This window comes from Diadema antillarum, unplaced genomic scaffold (assembly GCF_040938485.1).
Source record: "Diadema antillarum isolate AM-2024a unplaced genomic scaffold, OU_Dant_1.0 seq00001391_RagTag, whole genome shotgun sequence".
NCBI lineage: Eukaryota > Metazoa > Echinodermata > Echinoidea > Diadematoida > Diadematidae > Diadema > Diadema antillarum.
Window position 1 is genome coordinate 565,024 of NW_027272146.1, and position 24,747 is coordinate 589,770.

General features: G+C 39.8%; 1 protein-coding gene across 1 annotated transcript in view; it reads right to left on the reverse strand.

The window, feature by feature from the left end:
* The window catches only part of LOC139708945 (uncharacterized), a 206,720-nt gene that overhangs the window by 14,763 nt on the left and 167,210 nt on the right, over positions 1 to 24,747 (reverse strand). Inside the window, exons 22-31 of the mRNA XM_071620914.1 lie at positions 22,469 to 22,683; positions 12,707 to 12,829; positions 11,571 to 11,675; positions 10,511 to 10,618; positions 9,514 to 9,630; positions 6,281 to 6,439; positions 4,466 to 4,610; positions 2,549 to 2,684; positions 1,564 to 1,865; positions 697 to 898 (exon numbers count right to left, since the gene is read on the reverse strand). Of these exons, the coding sequence (XP_071477015.1) occupies positions 697 to 898; positions 1,564 to 1,865; positions 2,549 to 2,684; positions 4,466 to 4,610; positions 6,281 to 6,439; positions 9,514 to 9,630; positions 10,511 to 10,618; positions 11,571 to 11,675; positions 12,707 to 12,829; positions 22,469 to 22,683 (1,612 nt within the window). The remainder of the gene's footprint in view (positions 1 to 696; positions 899 to 1,563; positions 1,866 to 2,548; positions 2,685 to 4,465; positions 4,611 to 6,280; positions 6,440 to 9,513; positions 9,631 to 10,510; positions 10,619 to 11,570; positions 11,676 to 12,706; positions 12,830 to 22,468; positions 22,684 to 24,747) is intronic.

Sequence of the window (24,747 nt, forward strand, 5' to 3'; positions counted from 1 at the left end):
GTTGAGCAATGGTCCACTGCCCACTGAAAAAATTACCATAGCATGCTGTGGCTGTTTATAGTGCCATTTTTGTCGCAGGTTTGAATGGTGCACAATGACATCAACCTTTACACTCACTCTTACGAGAGGATCTTAATCAACTCACAATTTCGCACAATCGCACTCCTCAAGTGTTATAATATACAAGTACAAATTGCACATACTTTTGTAGCGCACATTCAATCAGTTACAAGCATGCACCCATCAATCACCTATTGTCGACAATTTCAACAGATTGTTTCCTTGTACGAATGTACCATAATACAACCATTCCCCTTTCATAAAAAACTGACTCACCATCATAAATGGGAAATCTAGTCTTCCTGTTAAAGTTGTGATTTTTTTTGTGTGTGTGTGTGTTTAATTAAACTGTACCAAACACTGACACTTTGATGGCTCACACAATATTCCAATTTAGTGGGTGCAAGCTGACTACTCATCTACTGAAGTTTTGAGCATCATCTTTACACATCAAAGGCTCCTGTTACAATCAATAGTACTGTAGCTGTTACAAGTTTGATTTGAATGTCGTATGAATATATATTGCTTAAAATAATGCATAAAAATTGATAACTCCAAAAACTGCCAAAAGCCTCCATGTCTGCCAGATGAAGCACATGAATTATCATAAACATTTTGATGCCATCAAAAGGATATTCAACAAACTTGGTGGAGTACTTGCGGAACATCCGCTTGAGGTTGCTCTCGTTGACGGAGGAGATGTGGAAGCACTTTGGTGTCTGGATGTAGGCGGTCAGTTTCTCGGCCACCAGGCCCTGCTGCGACTGCGACAGGATGGAGGAATGCTGCAATTTGCGCTCTTCTGGCGACCCGTTGATCTGCGGGCTGTCTTCGCTACCTGCACCACAGCATCAAGAGGGGGAAAACAAAGATATGATTGAAGAGACTTTGTTTTTCCTTTATATATTTACAAAAAAATCACTTAACCACTTGGATGAATAAAAAATCTACATCAACATATCACTATACACCCACTGCGGTACTGTGGAATGGTGGACAAGAATTGTGGTCTTCGAAAGGACATCCTTGATTTTAATCCTGATAGGTATGCACATGTGTTCTGCAGTTTATTTCAAAATAGATGGCAAAAGTTGTTAAAGCTATTAAAGAACATAAACAGCTCCCCTCTGTCTGCTCCGAGGCTGGAAAATTAGTTTGGACAATATTTTACACCAACTCTGCATACACACGGCTCATACAGACCCTGGCTGGCAGGTAGCATTTCTAAATAGCAAAAGCATATATATATTCCCAGAGAATGGCGTTACAAAATTCAAATGGGAGGATTGTGGTGGCTTTGAGCCTGATGCCAGAAAACAGCGTATGGTATGACAAGAGTCCATAATTCCAACTTCATGATAAACTGAGCTGATACATTTTGGATACAGCTGATGCTAATTAAATTTATACCACAGACACTGGTATGAAACAGATCAAGCTACATTGTTTAGTACATCCATGAGTAGCTCTGCTCTAGTTTGGGTCAATGAGTTTTTCACTCACTCTTGGTATTGTCCTTTGTCGCTGGGACAGGACTACTGGAGGCACTTGTCTGTGTGCTGGACCGGTTGCTACGGCGACCGAGCTGCTTGCTCTCCTTCGGGGTGCCAATTGTCTGCTCCCCGGAGCTGCTGAAGCCGGGAAACTTGACCGCCTGGGTGTAGATGACCAGGTCGGAGAGCTCCGGTGAGATCTGGCTGGTCTCTTTCTTCTTCTTGTGCTTGACCTGGGCCATCTTGTAGAAGTCGTCACCATAGTTACGATCACCGGCTGGAGGCATGATCTGGCTGCCACTACCACTTCTTCTACAGAAATATCATAAAAATTGAAATTATTTCATAGGTTTAGCTGACGATGGAAGACATGATCTCCTGACTGTAAGTATATTGTTGTATATCCAAATTAAGGAAATTTTGTACAGGTTCAAGAATTTATAGAGACTTCATTTTCCCATCAATTACACCCATATTAATGCTTTGTCATTTTAGCACTTGTCATCAACAGATCAATTTGCATCATGTCAACAGTAAAATTAAATCATCAAATAGCAAACAAACAAACAAAAAACAGTCCAAGGTTCTTTCAGCAAATTTGAAATAGGATCTACCTGTACACATGCATTGTAAAGAAGACCTCAGTTGTACTTGATCATTGCTGCTGAATTTAACATATACAAAATATATGGTGGTATACACATATCAAGATATGGTGGTATATATCAAGATACCATATGAACTCTCATCTATGAGTACAGTACTGTATTTTCCAATGCAAATATTCTGAAAAGCAGATTTCTTTATTGAAAAGAACAGCTGCAAATGTCAGCAAAAGGCATTAAATTTTATCAAAAGGTGACTGAAATAGGTGCATTCACAAGATGTTACAATATTCCATCACCACATAAAAAGATCAAAATTGAAAGTTGTAAATTGAAAATTGATAACTAAAATGTCATCACTAAACATCACAAGAGAAGATGGCCACTTGCTTGTGCTTTCCATTGGCCAAGGTTCCCTTGAGTTTGAGCTCATCAGGGACGGGCGACTCTGAACCCTCCGACTGCGTGGAAGCCAGGCGACCAAGAGGAGGCTTGCCAAACTCCACAGAGTTATCTGGAATATTATCTGAGAGCAGATTGGAAAGGGTAATAAAGCAGCATGCAGAAGACAAGTAATTGAGTAGAGTTCATATCGGAAACATCATATGTGACCCTGCACCTCAAAACAAACAAAAAGTCGCTAGACATGAATTTTTAGTTAAGACCATATTCTGAAAGAGCAGACTTTAAGCTTTAAAATGATGTATAACTCAAATCAAATGGACTCTCCTAACCTATCTAAATATTGGAAAGAAAGCACAAACTCAGGAATAGTGTGAACTGAGAAAAAAGGCTCTGAAGTACAGTGCCTATTCAAGCGCTTAATGTTTACCAAACCGTGCTGGCTGTGCGATGAATGGGACAAAAAAAGGAAGTAAACCACCAGAGTAACAACAATGAAGGGATTATCAGATTGAATTGAAATCAAGCATGCCTCATTAACACATTCTGTCTATAATTAATGCCAACTTTCAAAGCAGTAGCACTATTCTTTCAAAATTTATTAGAGTTGAAAGTGAAGAGTGTGTACAAGGTTTTTCAGAAATGATAAAAGGATTCTAAAGACACACCTAATCACACTATTCTACCAAAAATGTTCGAGATAAACTGCTAAAAAACACACTTTCCTGCCCATTTTATGATACCAAATTTTAGCATCATGTAAAAGAAGACCCGTTCTTTCAGAAAATATGAAAAAGTCAAGTTCGGCTAGGTTGACCCATTTCACTTATTTTCAGTCCCCACGCAAAATCAGTGTGTGCGACTTTATGTTCGTTTTGAGGTGCACGGTCACATATTACCACACAAGTGACACATCCCTCCAGCAAATTCACATATAATGGTTTGGCCCTGAAATCTTCAGAGATGAGTTCTTGGATTCAATGCCTTGCCAAGGGCTCACATCCTTAGGCAAGATGTTTCACCTGTAACTTATTTTCCTCTTGGCCCAGGTGTTTAGATCGATACCTGGTTGTGTTGGGGTTATACTGAATGACAGAGCCCTCTGGGACAACACAAATGTACAACTGTATTTCTCATACTGCATGTTACAGTACAGAGGCTATTTTTGGCAAATAAGACTACATACAGCTGTATTACCCACATACAAAACAATCCACTTTGGACTTTTCTTTCCATCATTGTCAGAATGAAAGTGATATGTGCAATGTGCACCATGCACTAGATAATGTCATGCCTTCATAGACTGAAGAGACAGCAGCTTACAAAATAATTAGTTTTTGATAAAGGTATCAGAAGAGAAAGCCATGCTTTACGTACTGACATGCTTATGTGTTTATTTTTCTTTATTTTGGCCTATTATAAGATAAAAGCAGTGAACAGTCAATTCATATGTCATTCAACTCTACAAAAGATTACTTTATCACTTCACGGGAAATATTGAATCACATGTACAAAAAAAAAAAAATACCAAGAGGTCAATGCCAAGGCAAATATTACAAAGCAACTCTTGAGCCATGTGCTGATGTTGTGTTGGGTAAGAGCTACCTAGTTATATGGCACTATCATAAATGTAAAGCTGCCTGTTCCTGCTCAAAATTCAATGGAATTTTACTTAGAAGAAAAAGACTGTGTAAGAAAAAGAAATTTGCATGGATTTCCATAAAGATTAGATGCTCTATTTTCAGGTCAGGTTTTCTTTTCATAAGCCCCAATTTTTTCTTTGTTTTCCAACATTTTTTCCCCCTTGGGGGACCAAACTTGGGGGGTGTAGATTAAACACGTCTGCGGGTTAAACACTGGCAAATAAAGTAGTCCAATGGCATTGCTCTACTCTGCCTCCATTACCATCAACGGGAAGGACTTCCTCGTAGGCATCCTCGAAGAAGTCATCATCCTCCTCTTCCGAGATGTCACCCATGGAAACGGAGTTGGTGGCCGAACCCAGCAGGTCCACCTTTGAACTCTTGTGCTCATTGACCAGTTGCATAACCTGAGCAGAACACAAGATGCATGATGGCCACATCTTATATCAAGGTCACCAGGTATCCTATGGTGTTCCAATATTTCTCTTCAATCTCCATGACCATTTAGCCACAATCAAAATTAAAGACAATGTTGGTCCTGTATTACATCTGATGTGAACAAAGTTGTACTCCTTGACAACTCGTTATATCTGATACTATTCCATGGTTTCATGTTTGGCCTGTACAACAAGCACATGGGACACAAAGATGATATGCAAATCACTGAATACAGCCCCATAGTTACACTGCTCTTGAAGTAAATAAACGAAAAAAAAAAAAGACATAACACATTCACTTATATAATTTCCAATGTTCTTAGATGATATTGAAGGAACATGACAGAAGATGTCATACACTGACAATTCATGATTGTAATTTAACCAGGGTTGTTAACCTCTGCAGATAACAAACTTACTAATGTATGCTAAAAAAGCATATCATATCTTGGCTAAGAATTGGGGAAAAAATCTCACATTAAAAGCATGCTTAATCAAATGTGTGTTTTCCATATCAAAGACGTATAATTTGTTTTACTTTTGATAAACATACCAAGTATCATACAAACATACGGGCCGGCAGGTATGTACACCTTATGAAATTACTTACATGACCGGTTATTCACCACTATTGATCAATAGAAAAAGGGAGGTCCTTGTATGGATAGACCACACACAATAGAACATACCCAACTGACCACACCCATTAGATCACACCCCATAGCCCACATCCAGTAGACCACACTCAGTAGATCATATCCAATAGACCACATCCAATAGACCATGCCCAGGAGATCACACTCAGTAGATAACATCCAATAGACCACATCCAATAAAATGCACCTAGAAGACTGCACCCAGTAGATCACATCCAATAGACCATACCCAATGGACTGCACCTAAAAGACTGCACCCAGTAGACAACATCCAATAGACCATACCCAATGAACTGCACCTACGTGTGTAAAAGACTGCACCCAGAAGACAACATCCAATAGACTACACCCAATATACCACGCCCAGGAGATCACATTCAGTAGATAACATCCAATAGACCACACCAAATAGACTGCACCTACAAGATTGCACCCAGTAGACAACATCCAATAGACCATACCCAATGGACTGCACCTAAAAGACTGCACCCAGTAGACAACATCCAATAGACTAAACTCAATATACCACACCCAGGAGATCACACTCAGTAGATAACATCCAATAGACCACACCAAATAGACTGCACCTACAAGATTGCACCCAGTAGACAACATCCAATAGACCACACCCAATAGACTACAACTAAAAGACATGTACCCAGTAGACAACATTCAAGAGACCACACCCAATAGACTGCAACTAAAAGACTGCACCCAGTAGACAACATCCAATAGACCACACCCAATAGACTGCACCCGGTAGACCACATCCAATAGACCACACCCAGTAGATCACATCCAATAGACTGCACCTACAACAGACAGCACCCAATAGACACATTCAAGAGACCACACCCAGTAGACCACACCCAATAGACCACACCACATAGACCACACCTATTAAACCACGCCCAGAAGACCACACCCAGTGGACCACACCCAGTAGACCACACCCAATAGACCACACCCAGTGACCACACCCACCCTATGCTTGAGGAGGTCAACAGGTGCCTGGTGAGCCTTCAGCTTCTTGTTCTTGATTAAGATCTTGTGCTTGAGCTGCTCAGGGCTGGGCAGGCGGGGATTGCTGCTGTAGTCGGACTCAAAGAGGAACTTGCTCACCAGCTTTTCGCCAAAGACCTCCTGCACAGGAGAGACAGAAAAAAAAAAACCCAACAAAAACATGTTACTGAACACATGACAACATATACTGAGCCCTGCATCTACTACGCATGTTTGGACTTTATCTGGCCACATAAACTCCAACATTGTTTCATTTAATGTTTTGGCATTTGCAGTGTCACATCAAAAGATTGGGCAGTGATGTGGCTCAGTCTGTGGTGTGTCTGCCTGGCAATTAAATGGCTTGGTTTGGATTCCCATTAAGTCTAGCTGAGCAATATTGTGTAATCATGACGTCCGCTCGAGTAAGAGGCAAAAGCTCTCTGCCCTTCAGATTGACATTAGGAGGTCCCGTGTGTGAGGAAGTTTTGACTCACATAGGGCCTACGTGTAGATCCCATTTCATTCATTCATCACAAAAGGGAGGGTGAACTAGTCTACCCATACACCCATGATACATAAGTACAATAATTATGCCGGGGGGGGGGGGGGGGGGGGAGGTGGAGAGGAGAAAGAGCAATTACAGTAACACTTGATGAATGAGCTGATGAATGCAATGTAAAAATTGAGTGGTGCAAACATTTTATTTCTGTTTTCCATATCTCAGACCTGCAAATGTAGATCAATCTCATATTTTGTGTGATTGACACTTTTTTTTTTCTTCAACACAGCGTGAGGGTTTGATGTTGAAAGGGCAATACCTAAGGTCAGAGGTCAGTCTTTGTGCTTTCTTTGCACACGCCTTTTTAACCCGTTCCTTCCGCAATTCTCTATAAATACCTTCAATGTCCCCAAACAAGATTCTTTTTACCTGTCGACAGAGAACGGACAGGTTGGTAATCCACCTGTGCAAAAGCATAGCGGTGCATGCATCCCCTCCTCCATGGTCAACTACATGTGCCCTAGCTTGAACAATAAAAATATAAATCGGGTGCGATGTATGAATAAAGCGTGCGCTGATGGGCTCACAGACTCTTTTGTTCTACACAAATCAGGCACCAGAATGCGATGACTGGGGTCAGCTAACACACATATCTACTGTGATCAGCTTTGATCGCTAATGTACATGTTCATACGAGTTTTTGTAGCAGAGCAAGGGCAAACTAAATCAGACAAAGGTAAAAAATACTGTGATATACGAATTCTTCGAACAGAAAGAGAACAAAAGCTGCTAGAAAAAAACTCTAATCTTTTTATCAAACCCATTTTTGGGGACTTTACGACACAAAGAAGCATGAATTTTGGCCACGAAAGCAGGCACTCTTGTCTTGATCTTGGGAACCTGGTATACCAGGTTCCCGTAAGGAACGGTTAAAAGACTTCAACTGGTTAACAGTAGTATTCTGATACCAATGACCTGCAATTCCAAAGGGCCATCCACGATATGAACCACATCCGAGCAACAGATTGCAGCGGGCGGGAAAGCTAACACTATTCGATCCATTCTTCAAATTTCCATCGCCCATCAAGACACTACCTTTAAGGGCTAGAAAAACAATTCTGATGAGAAAGACAAGAATCATTTTTTGGTTCTCTGATCTCCCTCTTCCCTCTCGTGCCTTTGAGAGAGAAGTCGATTAAGATGTTACATACACAGAGCTGTCCTTTCTTCATCGCACTTGGAGAGTTAGGGAACAAGTTTTGCCGCCAGCCATGTTGGGTTTTAATTCAGACTCCAATCAGGCATTCAAAACAGCCACAGTCCCTCTTGTAGATGGCCTGTTCTCTCATTCTCCCCCCTCTGCCCCCCCCCCCCCATCCCGTCTGCATTTACAGCAACAGCAATGTCGCAACTCAATAGGCCATTGAGGGTGTGCGTTCCAAATGTTAAACCTGTGATGCTGCTTTTCATTAATTTCCCCTGGCTCTTGGCTGTGGTGCTCATATTTTTTTTTCTTCTTTTTTTTTCTATCAATTTCCGCTCTCATGCAGGATCGACGCCGACTGGAAAACATATCCATCACATCGCATTCTTCATTCCTCTATGATTCAAACACCGCAGGCCTGCAATTTTCATGCATATATCATTCATGCATTCTCACCTTTCAATTCCGTCAAACCACAAACAATTTTCTGCTACTACTGCATACTGCCCCATTACGTACTGACATTTTACCCTGCACCTCCCATTCGGTAAATGTCAGTAACGGAGCGACTTAATTAGTCTCATGCTTCATGCCTCGTCTCTTTTGCTCAGGATCAACTTCACTCCTCAAGACTTTTAGGGTTAGTCTTGGGCACACTCGTGTGTTTGTATCAGAGACACTGATTAGTTGGAGGAAGCTATAGTATCACAATATAGCTTTGCTTTTTACGAAGTGAAGAGGTTAGGTAGTGACAAGGTAATGACAACATGTACACAGTTAATTTATATGAGTAGCCCATCTGTGACCACAATGTTTAATTGCTACAGGCAAAAAAAACCCCTCAAAACACCCCCCAAAAAACAACAAAGACAGTGTTTGTAATGCAACTCTTTTATCCATTCCAGGTGATGTACCAAAGAATTTGAATAATGTATGACAAAAAAGAGAAAGAAAATAATATCATCAGAAGAGCAAGTCAATTCCACACCAAAGAATGGCTCCAACTTGAAAAAGAAACCATTATAGAGACTGTTGTCCATTTCATGTTTATGATTACACTGTAATTATACTCAAGTGATTGTACAGAACAGAGTCTCCCAGAGTTTTATTTTGCTAAGGAAATACACTTTTCTCTCTGCTGTGTATTCTCTTACACAACAGCCGTGGTCTTTCACATGCCATCTGGCGTAAATATCAGGAACCAAAATTAATAATAATATTTTCCTATATATTCTTATTTCACTGAGAGAAAGTATGTCAGACACATACAAACATAAACATTCCCAACACAACAGACACACAGAAAGTGAAGAGGCAAGCAGTCGCCAACAGCTGGCACTCGGTTGCCATGGCAACATAAAACATACATATCCTGCCTCTCAAGTGCACAGGGGGCCGGAGGGGTTGGAATGCAATGTTCCCCAGGTGGAAACAGGATTGGGGGGGGGGGGGGGGGGGGAGGGTGAGGGAGGGAGGAGGGGAATGGGCCTCATTTTCTGCCTTACTTACGCTGAATATCTGGGCCATCCGCGTCTGCTGCTGTAAGGAACAGTGGTTCTCCACTGAGAGGATGATGGGATAGTCGCTGGCGATGAACGCCGACCTGTTGATGGCCTCCACCACTTCCTGTTTGGAGAGTATGGGGTGTAGAGAGGGGGATCAAGAGAAGGGGGGGGGGGTTAGGGTGTAAAACGTAATACACTGTGCAAAGATCCTAACGCAAAGCGTACAAAATGTATGCATCCATGTTTAACCCGTTAAGGACGGTTTGATTTTGCTACCACACACATTTCCCACAGACGCTTTGCCGAGTATACTTGGGACCTGTCTTCAACGGGTGAAATAATCTCAATTGGTGCCTTTGTCCATGATTCTTACTCTGGTTTGCTTCACACTTGCTTGATTTCTTTTCTCTGACATTCAAGCTGTCTTTCCAATGGAATGGGAATACATCTCCTCCTCTTAATCTCTTCTTTACCACAATCATTTTCACATGGGTGATTTACACTGTTATCCAATACACTCCAAACCTTTTTTGGGGTCAGGGTGGAGGGAGTTAACTGAATGCTAAATGTAGTTGTTTTACTTGGCACACTACAGCTAAAATATTGGAAACAGCACATATTTTTCTTCTTAGTGAAAAGATTGATTTGAATGAATAAAGTAAGTGTATGTCGTACATGTATCATATCATGTTATAAGAGTGCATTATTGCTTTCTAAAAGCTATAAACCCATCTGCCTATCACTCACACAACTTTCCTTTAATCAGAGCTATACATCTCTTTGTAAAAAAAAAATAAGATGTAAATTTTGTCACTGAATTCTCCAGCAACATTGATTGCAAACCATACTATTTAATGAGACCAAAAAAGCTTTTTGATATCAATTCATGATGTATTCCTTTTTACATCACCTACATAAAAAAAGGAAAAAAAGTAATGATAATAATAAATTAATGACAATAATTATATGGAAAGGTCCTTATCAAAATTTTGTCACTGTACCCTGAAACTGATCTTTGAGGTCAAGGTGTGGCCGTGGTAGATGACCGGAGAGCCGTCGTCTCCATCCCAGCAGTCCAGCTCCACACACCGACAACCGGTCAGCAGAACCTACAAGTCAGAAGCAGCCACCAGACAGACATGGACAGTGGTCTCAAGTTAGGTCAGTTGTAAGCACTGACCTATTGAATTGTCTGCGATCTTTTGAAATTTGTTAATGATATTACATAACATACCAAATGATTCACATGATGTCCACTCATATAGTCACACACACACACACAAACACACATACACTCATATAAAATGCGTTTGCGTGTATGTACATACGGATACATACATAATACAATACAAAAATTCTATATCTGATGCCTATGGAATGACTGTTTTATACACACGTGTGCACATGGCATTATTCACATTTCTAGATGAGGAAGTGAAAATACATCATTACCTCCCCTTTAATTTCTAATACTTCAAAAGATAAACCATTGTACGTTTAAATGACACAATCAGATGAGACAATTACATATAAGAAAGTGTTTGCTCAGAAACAAACATTATACATGCACAGCTCCTATTCCTCAGAGCCATTCACTTTGGGTTTTTTTTTTCTTTTGTCCTAATCTAGTGTAAAATAAAGGTGTAATGGCACAAAGTTGCGATGTACTTTTGCTACATCAGCAAAAAAAAAAAAGTCCATTTATGCAATAATGCCCAATGTCAACAAAAGTACATAATTACTATCTTTGTAAACGAAAAAAGTCAAACAATTTCATCTGAACCACATTAACCAAAATGCAGTGTATTATCATGTACTTCATCACTACTGCAATTTGACATTCATTTCATATAAATCATCATCGGACATGCACTATGTGTACATCACCCATATGGGTCTCATATGAAACAACACCTTTATTAGATGCAGATATTTGGCTGAAATCTTTAGTCTTCTACATAAACTGGATCAAATCAACATGAAGAAATGCAATGAGCAGAGCAAAGCGAGAGGCTCGATTAGGTATTTTGATTCCGGAGTGTCGACATTAGCCCCGCCCACCTGGGAGTAGAGCTCCACCGACGACTCTCCGCGGAGCTGGTGGCCCGTGAGGTAAGTGTTATGAGAGGAGGCCACGTAGTAGTGGGAGAGAGGATGAGTGAGCTCCTGTGGGGGGAGGGGAAGGTAAAGAAAAAAAACTATGATTGAATCATGAGAAACAGGTCAACCTTCAAAGGGAAATCTCTCTCTCTCGGTGTTAATATTGACTTAGAAATGAAAGGCATACAGTCATATAAGCAGAGAAGTGAAAGGTTAGGAAAATTGATTTAAAGGTCACATCACTACTGACAGCTATAATTGTACGTCAGGTGCAAAGAGGAACAAGCATAAACTGAGAATACAGTTATTACCGGTAGCCAATAGAGCAAAAAAGGCCAATCTTAGAAGAGGATGGGATAATCTGCAGTACCCTTGTGTGTAAAAGTTTTGAGTTGTCATCATTAAATATCCATTATTTTGCCACAAAATATTTTGTACCACCAAACAGATACGCTTTTCATTTTGCATGCATGCATTATCACTCTATCAAACCCTTCATGAAAAATTAAATGGACTTTGATGCATAATAAGGTAGATGGCATCCGGCATACAGTGTATGTCACAATACATTCATAAAGACTGTACTTTCTTGACAAACCTCATATCTGTTTGTCGATGAACATGTGCACCTACGTCAGTATCTTTTGCCACTATCACACATACACACACACAGCTTGCTGTTAAGGGTTGAATGAATTGAGATATGGGGGGGGGGGGGGGGGCGCTGGTTGTAAAGAATGCTTCCAGTGCTACAATCTGTGACAACTGAGCAGACAGGTGATCTATCCAAGCCAAGTCATGCCAGGAAGTGGCTTTCAACTTATTTATGTGCGTGTTGCCACACAGGGGGGGGGGGGGGGGGGGGGGGGGGGGGGCACCCCAGCACAAGCCCAGACCCCAGTCCAGGTCCTGGCCCTTGTACAATTCTGTTGTTGTGGTTGTTGTTGTGGTTGTGGTGGATGTGCTTGTAATTGTTATGGTTTTTGTTGTTGTTTTTAAGGTTGTTGTGGTTGTTATTGTTGTTGTTGTTGTTGATGCTGTTGTCGTTGTTGTTGCTGCTGCCATTGTTGTTGTTGTTGGTGGTGGTGGTGGTTTACCTGTTTGCAAGCCAGGAGCTGCTCATTTGGGAATGCATAGTTATCTTGGTCCATCAGGAGGCGAGCGAAACCCTCAAAAGTCAGGCACTGTTGCTCCCTTATCGTCAGCGAGGGCTCGTGCCTCTGCATTGGAATAGAGAAAATATGTGTCAGCCAAAATCAAAGCAATTTGTTATGGACGCTTTATTGTCATTGGGAGCGAATTAGTGAAGAAAAAAAAAGAAGGTGAGACAGAGACCCTAAAAAACAATTGGAGAATAAGAGAATTTGCAAAAGCGATTAAAACGGAAACTTGAAAAGTGAAATGTTCATGAGAAAATAGATTAAAATAATGCAAGATAGGAACAGAGATGGATGCAGACATACATGTTCAGGTACTAAAATAGATAGATAGATAGATAGATAGATAGATAGATAGATAGATAGATAGATAGATAGATGACAGATAGATAGACAGGCAGACAGGAAGATAGACAGATAGATAAATAGAGGGAGGGATTAAGAAGGGATGGATACATAAATAAAGATAAAGTGAATGTGTGGGACAGTGCAGTGTGTTCATATCTACCACTGATTACAGACAAATATCCTAACTATGTACAACATGTATGTGCATTTCCACATCAACAGATGGACAACTGCTCCTTACTTCGTTGTATCCCCCTTCTCAATGGACCATTGGGGAAATCCCCCACATGAATGAGCATTGCATGGACTCAACTTCAACCATGCAAAAGTAATTATTTCTGCTCCTGTGGAGAGAGTCATTATGAATGAGGGCAGCACAGAAAAAAAGTGTCACTGACCTCACTGTAGCTGCGTAAATCAGAGAAACACTAGCTTGTATCTGTCATCATTTGAACGTAAGTCATTCTGTTATTACTGCAATTCAAGATATCCACCTGGGTCCAGCAAATATGTACATGACTTGCACTACAAGTCCCACTGGTTTTGCATATTTTTTGTCACCATATTCACTTTTTCTTGAAAGATATAGTTCAGTTACACCCCGATTATCAAATGTCACTTCTGTCCACATTTTTACACATCTTCCATTAAAATCTGGAAGTCAATAAATTCTTTGCTGGCAGTCTCTAGTAAGATAAAATGTTGAGTCTCTTTTCAGCTCCAAACTGATAAGGAGAATGCAATAGAGGGTGTACAGACTGTATACACATGACCAACAACCTCTTGCTGGGTCCTCTTGCATGTCATACTAATGATATGCTGACATTTCATCAGTTATACCATTAAAAATGTCCTTATCCTATATCCAAAAGAAAATTTGTATCAATGCTGTGGCTTCTACATCTGATTCAGTGCTTTCATTCAATATTATTCAATTATCATCTGTATAGGACGTTTTAGCGGTGCATTAAAAACGCGTATTGTGGTGCACTCAATTTTTACCGTTCAATATCAGAGCATATTGAACGAAATGCATAGACCAACGTATTAATTCCCCATAGGCTACCGTTGTTACTGGGTGTTCAAGATCACACCATATTCTGTCTCATCTTTTGCACGAGCGCTTGCTGAGTGTGCAAACGCTTGCTACTAGTGCGCGTTATTTTGTTACATCTCAAGCGTGCAAACATCTTGCTAGTTGCTTTATTGCTTTATACGCGCAGTTTTAGGGGCTTCCCCTTTTTGGCAATGGAATGTGACAGCCGAGTTAACTTCAAAGACCAGCAGAAGCCCTGTATTTTTGTGCAGTTTATGCTTGCTCTATTTGATTGTAGATGATGATAATTATATTGGATGGCATTAATTCATGGAATACCAGGGAATATTGCACTCGTGAGGGCCAATATTGCTTTCATCTAGCCATCCAATATGATATAAATATCCTACGACTGGAAGTAAATGTCTTCATATGCTCAAGAAGATTTCTGTTGGTCTCAAGGTATGCAAATCATATCTATATGCTATTGTTCATAATTATGTGTTTATGGGTACCTATCCCTGTCTTTCTCCATGAATAAAGTGACAAGTATACTGCACTTCACACTATCATTCTTACTGCAGAAAACTACAACAAAATACAGCAGGACAGAATGAGTCACTGTTTTTATATATCTATATATCTATATATATATATATCAAAATATGAAAGTTGTGCGTCGGTGTGTAGTAAGTAGATATCAAGTGTAAAAACAGTCGTATAAACACTGCAGGAGCCCAAAAAATTGGACTGACCTTTCAGTCAAAGACCTTTATCAAAGTAAATCTGAACATAAACTATTTGATGTAAGAAACTTGTGCGTCTTCTTAGTTTCTTACATCAAATTGTTTATGGTCAGATTTATTTTGATAAAGGTCTTTGACCGAAACGTCAGTTCAATTTTTTGGCTCCTGCGGTGTTTATACGACTGTTTTTACACTATATACATGTATGTATATATATATATATATATATACATATATATAATATATATATATATATATCAAAGTTCATAATACATTCGTAGATACAGTTGAGGTAAATGTACCTTCTTCAGTGTTTTGAAGTCCCCAAACTCACATCCAAACAAATCAAACATTCATAGACATGCATGTACACACACACACATACGTGTACAAGTTGTACATAGACATTCACATCCACACAAAATGCACTACATTCACAAATACATAAACTATGCATACATGTTTGAACGACAGGAAACTTCAACTGAACACTACACACAGTCACAAAAGACTAACTCATTAAAAAAACAACAAAACAGGGTGGGGGGGGGGGGGGGGGGGTAACAGGTAAGGGGGGTGGGGCAGAATTGGAGTAAAGGTGCACATTATCCAAAATGTCAAGGACAGATCAAATCTGGCAGCGAGTCTGCGAAACGTTTGCGTTTGCTGCCCTTGCATGGTTGTTGTCGGCATTGGAAGCACTAGTCTGCCTGATTTAGCACGGAATGTCCTCGGCTGGAGAAAAATTCCCAGGTGGCAAGCACTCCATCCGCATCACGAGATGAGCATGAAGTGAGGAACAATTTAAAAAAAGGAGGAAGAGGAGGAGGAGGAGGAGGAGGAAGAGAGACTTTGCCCTATTTCAAGTGGAGCTGACTTGATTTCAATAATCAGCTTTACCTCATTTCTTGATGAAATATTAACTACTGCTCATCCACGTGGACAGTTATTTTTTTCTTTGTTATGGCTTAAATGGTATTTTTTGCCAGTTGATTTAAAATATGGGTCATTGTCATCCTTTTCTCAGAATCAAAGTCTGTGATATTCTCCCATCTTGAAAGATGATGTATACTGCATTTATTCTATGAGAGGCGACACATTGTGGTGTTTTTATTTTGTGAATAATCACTGAACTAAGAAATGGCAGATACAAAACTACCGCAAAACATTTGATACACACAGCATACAGAAGAGAAACTAAAAGTTGGGTATTAACCATATGGCAAACATCACAAAATTTTGCATGGTTGGAGGATGATGTCTTCTAACAAACATCATGTCTGAAATCTTACAGTAATACACCTCATAATCTTTAAAACAGAAATGATAAACAAACCCCATGTCACTTGAGACTACACTCCCCCTTTGTGCTTAGAATTACGGTTGGAATTTATTTCGGGAGTCCAAATGTATTCACTGGAAGTCTATACTATTGCTTCTCTCTCAATCATAGAAGAAGTATTTAGTTTCATTATTCTGAAGAAAAGTCTGAAGTACCTACTTTTTCAATATACCAGTTTAATATGAAAGGACTCTTTATTTTTAGGGTTGCAAAAGGGATACATGAACTTTAAGATAAACTTCACACATCTGGTTTGGTGATGACTTTTAACTACTCATTGCTCATGCTTTATGTTAAGGTACAGTGTAATGTACAATGTATGTTTCCTTTGCATATTTTTCACAAATCTTGCAATTTTGTTTTATTTATAACAAAATCTTTCATAGGCACAGCACATTTTAACCCTAACTAGGCCGGGCTATTTAGGTAGTTGATAGAGCCGGGGGGGGGGGGGGGGGGGCCTCCCAGGCCCCCCCTCCAGATCTCGGCCATCGACCGCGCAATCGCGACGAAAATTGGCAGACACATTGCCTATGATGTAATCTAAAATACCATGAAGTCATTTTTTCAAAAAATCATCATTTATGCTAAATTATGCTAATTTATGCATGATGATGCATAAAATCAGACTATTTGGTATAAATAACAAAATAAAGCTCAAAACAGGCACATTTTTTGTGTAAATATTTTATTTAGTGTCCTTAGCTAATGTAAATAAAAAAATTGTGATATCAGAAAAAATTCTTAAGTATTTTATTGTTTTTTGGAATTTCTTACGTATTTCTTTGTTTTTTCGACTTTATGTTTTTCATTGTTTTTTCGATGAAATTTGTCAACGACATCGCTCCGAACAAGAAAATGTGTTATTCATTGATTTTAATCAATAAAACACCAAAATAATCATGCTTTTATGAAATTTGCCTGTAAGCACAGTTTGCATTGAAATTGTACACGAATTAACGTTTTTTAGCAATTTTTGGTCTGACATGCATGTACATATTCATGCGTAACTTCGGAACCGCGTGCCCGGGCGTCGCAAATTTGGTGTCAAAAGATGCGAGAGACTCGAAAGAAAAAAGTCATGAAACGTCGCGGCGATAGCTTTTTGCGATTGCGATACATCGCGCGGAACGTCGGGGGGGGGGCCTCCGAGGCCCCCCCCCCCCCCCAGCCTAGTTAGGGTTAAGACACAGAGGTTCCTAGTTGTCTCTAAAATCGGGAAACTTCTGCATATTTCTTTCCACTTTGTGCAGTATTAGTGAATTTAGCCATACACTGTATGAACCTTTCTCTCAATAACATATATATACACATTGAAACGTAAAAGGTGGTAATTCAATGATGACACAATCATGGTATCTGAAGCCAGATTTCCCAGGACTTCACAGATTAAAACTGCCCTGAAACGACAGCGTGGTACCATTAAATCCAAACTCTCCCTAGTGTATCCACAATACGGGTTCACCTTTCACTTTTATTTTGTTCTCCCCTCTAAGCACTCTTCTAAAACATGCCTTTCATTCTTCTTCACATGATAACCTTTCTCCACAATTCTCCTCCCCCTTCATCTCCTCCCTATTGACAATAAATCTTGGAAGAGTTTTCTTTTCTTTTAATTCTCTTCTTTTTTTGGCTAAGCTGTAACATCAATCTTGAATTCCCGACCACCAGCATATGCTGAAATTGGATAATACATCACCGTTGCCCTCCAGCTTATGTCCTTAGCGACTGCAAAATGTCAACTACATTTGGCTCAGCACTCTCATCTAACAGATTTCCTTCTTTTCCCTACATCTTAGTGCATGATCTGTGTTTATTGCATCTCTTGTAGGTAATGGTGGAGGGGGTGGGTGGCATAAAAAGTTCTTTTCTCAATGGTTATAACATGTTTGGCTTAGAAATTCAATTTTGTTCGAGATTTTTGTTTTGCAGTTTTAAGTCATTGACTCTGAAAGAAATTTGAAGGCATATTCATAATTTTTTTTTTTTAAAGTACACTGCACATGGTGAAATGCAAGCTTAACAATGAGAGCATTTTTTTTATTTTCCAATCCATGTCAGTTCAGTGCCGTTCAATGACATTTATTTCCAGCAAACAATATACATGTACATGAGTACAAATGACAATGCGATCAATTTGAACATACTGTCACCACCCTTTGTGGAACGTAAGACATCTGCACCACTATTGATTTTGAATTTCTCATTCTAATCTTTTTTCTTTACCTTTAATTTGTTCTCTTTCACTTTTTTTCTGAGATACTACAGCACAACCAAACACCTTGATTAGCAGACTTTGAGATGCAGTGGTCAATTTCCATATCAACTTTGTAGCTACTTGTATTTACTTTGAAAGGGGAAAAATCTAATGCTAAAATGCCTTACTGTCAATACTGGGCCAAGCTGAAGGTCTTGGTGATGAACAAACTATGCATCTTGAATTGTTCTGGTGAGATGATTAGCGTGTTTACACAGAAAATACTAACAAGCCACTTGCACTTAAAACAAACAGTAATATATCTTTCTTTTCTCTTTTTCAAATAAGCTCTCCCGAATTTTGCTGGCCTAATAAAAATCAAATCACAAACTTGTATTTCTTGAATGTGATGACAACCGAGAAAGCTAAACATCAAAGCATCAAAATGATAGAACGTCAAATGATAGAACAACATGACTACATGTACGAGATCAAAGAAAAGGAGGGGTCTGGAAAGTACACAGGCATGTCTGTTCACTCATCAGCTCTCTACAGGGGGGGGGGGGGGGAGAACAAGAAAGGAAACTTAAGAAAACGAATGATTCTAAATGAGGGTATAAGAATTCAATCCTTTGACCTTAGGATGGGTGGAAGGAATTCTTTGATTCTGATTTCCTTATTTTGCCGTACACTATAGCTTGCTTTTGTGGCTACTGGAATAACAGGCTTGTCGGGGGATACAGCATTGGTTCAGACACCCAGATGTGCCAATAAGTCATGCATTGCCTGCCCCTGTTTAGCCCCATCCCCCCCCCCCCCCCTTTAATCCCTTCACCACTCCCAGCAAGGGAAACCTTGGCCAACACGCTTGCATGACCATTTGCACCCGTGGGCAGGACAGAATCAGAAATGGCAAATAAAACATGTTTTCCATTCACACCTGAATGGTCTACTCCACCTCAATCAACTTTTTCCCTGCCTCTCCCTCTTCCCCCCCCCCCCCCCATTTTCTTTTCCTTTTTCCATTCCTGGGGGTCTTTTTGCTTCTGTGGGTGGCTTCTAAAATTCTCTACTCCCTCAAAGGCAGTGTGACATACAGAAGATTGTTGATGTAGTCTAAATTTAGCTTGGATGCAGTCCCAATTCCAATCTGTCAACAAGTATTCATATGAATGTTTATTAATCATAATGGCCCTCTATGACGATCATGCCATCTCTTAAAAGTTTAAATTTTGTGTTTGTTATGTTTTGCATGTTTGGCCATAGTTAACACAAACCTATTTATTATCTTTCTTTTCCCTCCTACACAAAATGTTTTTATCATCTCTTTTGCAGCTTGCAATTTAGTATTTTTTTAGTTTGTTTTTTTGTTTCATGAAAGTTACACACAATGAAATGAAGCAAAACATTAAGTTTTTGTGCAAATTTTTAAAGTTGGGTACAGAACAAAAATATTAGGAGACCATAAGTTTTAGGAACAGATGTCGAGCCTGTCACTGCATACAAATAAAAAATAAGCCAAATTCTCCACCCTTTTATCACCAAACCAATGTGCAATTAGTCAAGAAATGATATTATCCAGACCCCAAAACTAATGAGGAATTAGATTCTCCCTAAAGTGAAAATTGATTTGTGCCTGACTGGTTATCTGGTATGAGATTTTACCTTGTGACTGTGTTGTCACAGTCCAACAACAACAAAAAATTGCTTTGATAAAAGGATAAAATCATATGCCCTCTCTAAATCACACCCTAAATAAATAAACAAAAATATTTATTTTTGTTTTGTATTATAGGTTGATCTCATTGTGCAACGGTTAAAATGAATAAGATTTTTTTTTTTTTTTTTTTTGTTCTATGCATTTCTTTTTTCATTGCCACGCTGTATCTTGTGTGAATTTTTAATGTATTCATGGCCCTTTGTTAACAATGTCTGTAATTCAGCCTCCGGGCTGCGATGAATATTGATGAATAAAACACCTTTTCAATTCAATTCAATTCAATTCACCCTAGTGACTGCAATGGTCCATTTTGCAATTTCCGCATATGAAAATGTTTTTTTTTTTTACTTTTCATCTCTTACATGTAACAGGATGGTCAAGGTACATATATTACCTTTCCTATAATCAAGGTGTACATCCAGTCCTTCTTTTGTGTATCTATTTCCTCACCCCCCCCCCCTTCCCTTTAAATCATTCACCCATCATTATTCAAACATACCAACCGATGCCTGTTTTCAGCTGGGGCATGGAAGGAGGGGGGAGGGGCGGGGGGAGGGGGTGTGAGAATCACCATCTAAAAATCCTTTCCTCACACTCTAGATTTTAAGCCAGCTGCAGAAAATCAAAAACCTTGGAACACAAATCAAATCAAATCAAAAATGAAATTACATCAAATCAATCAAATCAGATTACATCAAATCAAATCAAATCGTATCAAATCAAGTGCCGCTTCATCTGTCTCTGTGCCCATAAGCTCATTTGTCCTTGGCTCTCTACATCTGTTTCCTCCTGCGGCAGGGAAGGGCGGGGAGGCATGTTTTATTCAACGCTCCGGCAGTATTCGGGGGCACAGTAGCCAAAACAACACATTTATCACATCAATTATTTCTAAAACGCTTGGACACCTCAACAACGTTTGACGTATAGGGCTGGAGGCACCATGAGCAGCTTCTTCTTCTTCTTTTTTTTTTCTGAGATCATTTTTTCCCCCTCCAAATATAGCTTGTTTCCCCATTTTTTCTTCTCCCTTCCTCCCTTACATTACCCCCCCCCCCCCCCACTCTCTGCTGCTGCTTCACTGTGCGGTTCAGATTTGAGCTCATTTTACATGCAAACAGGAACAATTCGATAAACATGGAGAATTGCATTACATGTGCCCGCTCTGAGCATGCAGCCCAAACCGCCGTGGCCAGCTCAAATTACAATAACATCACCATCTCACCTCAATTGGTCTCATTCTGGAAATCAATGTTGTTTGTTTATTTGTTTGTTTGCTTTTTGTTTTTTGTTTTTGCTTTTTGTTTTTTTGGTTTAATCTACAATCACACTGCAGAGTCTTCTGTCTCTCTCTCCCCATTTTCTCATATTTTCATGTTGTCCTTCCATTTGTAATCATTTTGCAGTTTTATCTCACGCACCGGTTTCTCAGAGTTGAAATATCTGCTCTTCAACGTAGAATGGCAAGCTGCAATCTACTTCATAGGTGTACACATGTATGCTGGCTGAAAAAAAAAAAAAAGAAGCTAACATCCCCTACTCAACTTCTCGATGTCACACAAGAACGAATGCATTGGTTAAAGTATTGAACCCTACTCACACAGAAGCAACATTTTACCATTTGATGTACAAGTTTTTCTATCACATTTAGACACAAAGTTTGGCACAGAAGTGCTCCAGAAGCTCTGTGACTTCAGCCCCTTGAGTTTGTTCGTACAGAGAGTCATGGCCCATCAAGACCTAACACAAATCAGCTGAGAGAGGTACGTATAACTGCTATGGCAACCTTCAAGCACAAGGAAACTTCACATATGAACAATGTACGCTGTATACTACTTTTGAATTGCTCCAAATATTGATGACCCGCTATGCAGGACCTAGAGCATTTCAGGAGCGCTCCTGAACCTATCCTTGAGAGGGGCACAACTTTTAAAGCACATCACAGAGCCACTTTGTCTGTTCACACAGAGTTTAGAGTGCTTCTAGAGCATTCCAAATGACCTGTATCAATGGGGTATATGAACAAATCACAGCGATGTGTTTGCATGTGTCTAACTTTCTATCTCTCTCTCCCTTTCTTTCTATTTTGTTTCTCAAGTAATCTGCCTCACATATTTCTTCATCTTTGCACGCTAAAAGTTCATAGTGAGCTTATCAAACTTTTTCTATCTGTCACTCTGTTTTTATTACAATCTTTGTGTTTCCCGACGGAAAGTGATGAATTATTTTCAATGAGATATCTTGTGGAATTGGTGAGGACTTTGCAAAAGATGATCTCAACATTGATATCACGAAGTGAATGTAAGGTTCACTGACCTGTATAAGTTCGTTGACCTCGTCGTCCGTGATCTCCGCCATGCCCTGCTTGGTGGTCAGGAACTGCTTGAGCCGCTCCAGGGTCACCACGTGGGAGGTGACCGACTGGGTGCCCGAGCTGTTGGTCTGGACGCTAGCCGCCGATATGGCGTTGGTCACCCGGCGGGTGGAGTCGGGCACCAGCGGTGGGAAAGAGTTGCGGGTAAGGCTTATGACTGACAAACGTCACGGAGGTCGTTGTGTGTAGGGAAAGTTGGATTGCGTAATACGGTGCATGAAGGGAAGGGTGGGGGTGGGGTAATGGGAGGAGAGACCAGAACAGAGAAAATATACATTATTATGCTGTTATATATGTGACCGTGCATCACAAAACGAACAAAAAGTCGCACACACTGATTTTGTGTGAGGACTGAAAATAAGTGAAATGGGTCAACCTAGCCGATCTTGACTTTTTCATATTTTCTGAAAGAGCAAGTCTTCTTTTACATTATGCTAAAATTTGGGATCATAAAGCGGGCAGGAAAGTGTGTTTTTTTAGCAGTTTATCTCGAAACATTTTCGGTAGAATAGTGTGATTAGGTGTGTCTTTAGAGTTCCCTTATCATTTCTAAAAAACCTTGTACACACTCTTCACTTTTGACTCTAATAACTTTTGAAAGGATAATGATACTGCTTTGAAAGTTGGCTTTACTTACGGACAGAATGTGTTAATGAGGCATGCCTAATTTCAGTTTAATCTGATAATCCCTTCATTGTTGTTACTCTGGTGGTTTACTTCCTGTTTTTTGTCCCATTCGTCACACAGCCAGCACGGCTGGGTAAAGATTAGGCGCTTGAATAGACACTGTACTTCAGAGCCTCTTTTCTCAGTTCACACTTTCCCTGAGTTTGTGCTTTCTTTCCAATATTTAGATAGTTTCGAAAAGTCCATTTGATTTGAGTTATACACCATTATAAAGCTTAAAGTCTGCTCTTTCAGAATCTGCCCTTAACTAAAAATTCATGTCTGGCGACTTTTTCTTTGTTTTGTGGTGCAGGGTCACATATGGTATGAAAATATGCTACCTACACTGCATATAGGCTTATACTTAGGAATGTACCAGAGGCTTACATCAGTCCAATTATTTGATCTCTGCTATCTCAAACCACCTCCTACAATTTTACATACTGGTAAAATGTGTTCACTGACACGTGAGACCACTGCAAGGAGAACAAGATCGAAAGCTTTTTTGAAGTGAACTACATGTAAATCAACTACATAAAATCACATTCAATGAATCGATCAGTAAATGATGTACTTCAAACACCCTTTGAATTTAAACACATGCTCTTGAATTTCCTACTATCACTATTAGAAATAGAAACTTTCTTTCATTACTTTCATAATGTATGTACTATGTGGATGTCATGTTTACGGATGAAAATGTCAAATCTTGACATACACTAGTAAGATCACAACTTTTCCTTTAATATCGACATACTTAAAAGATGGCAGCCTTCATATGCAAATACATTATGCAGGGCTCCACACTAACTTTTATTTTTGGTGGCCCAAAGGCATACATCCGACCTTTTTTGGTGGCCCGATCAGGCCACCAAATACTTCCTTTCTGAAATTTTGGTGGCCCGACGTGCGTTTTTGGTGGCCCTGGGCCACCGGGCCACCATTAGTGTCGAGCCCTGCATTACGCATGGTCTCACAAAGGAAAGTGTTTGCTACTGCATAGAATGACAAGTTATGCAACACACATAACACCTTCCTAGTTACTAGAATCCCTTTACCTTAACCCGTTGAGGACGAGTCCCGAGTATACTCGGGCAGGTGTCTATGGAAAATGCGTGTTGTAGCAAAATCAAACCGTCCTCAACGGGTTAACCCATTGATTCTGAAAGTCAGCAAGCCCTTAGGGGTTTGATACATGGTACACCTAGTTCCTGTAAACAGTGGGTTATGGGGACTGGGAAAGAGCGCTAACATTCAAAGAACATTAGAGGACAGTCGTGGTGGTACTGTCATCTTACACAGTTACAACATGTTTGTAGTTGGGAAGTGAAATTTATTACTGCCTATCTTCATACTGTGTAGGTGCCACCACCTTTGCATTATATCTGGCAGAACATTTGAAGGTACCGAATGAAGACTGCAAGTCCAAGGAGCTGTCATTCCCAAATTTTAATCTCTTTGTCATTCTAATACTTCACTGACATGAGATGACAGCTCTGTAACAGGTGTCTACTGTTGTCATGACAACAATTTCAGCATCCTCTATCATCACGAT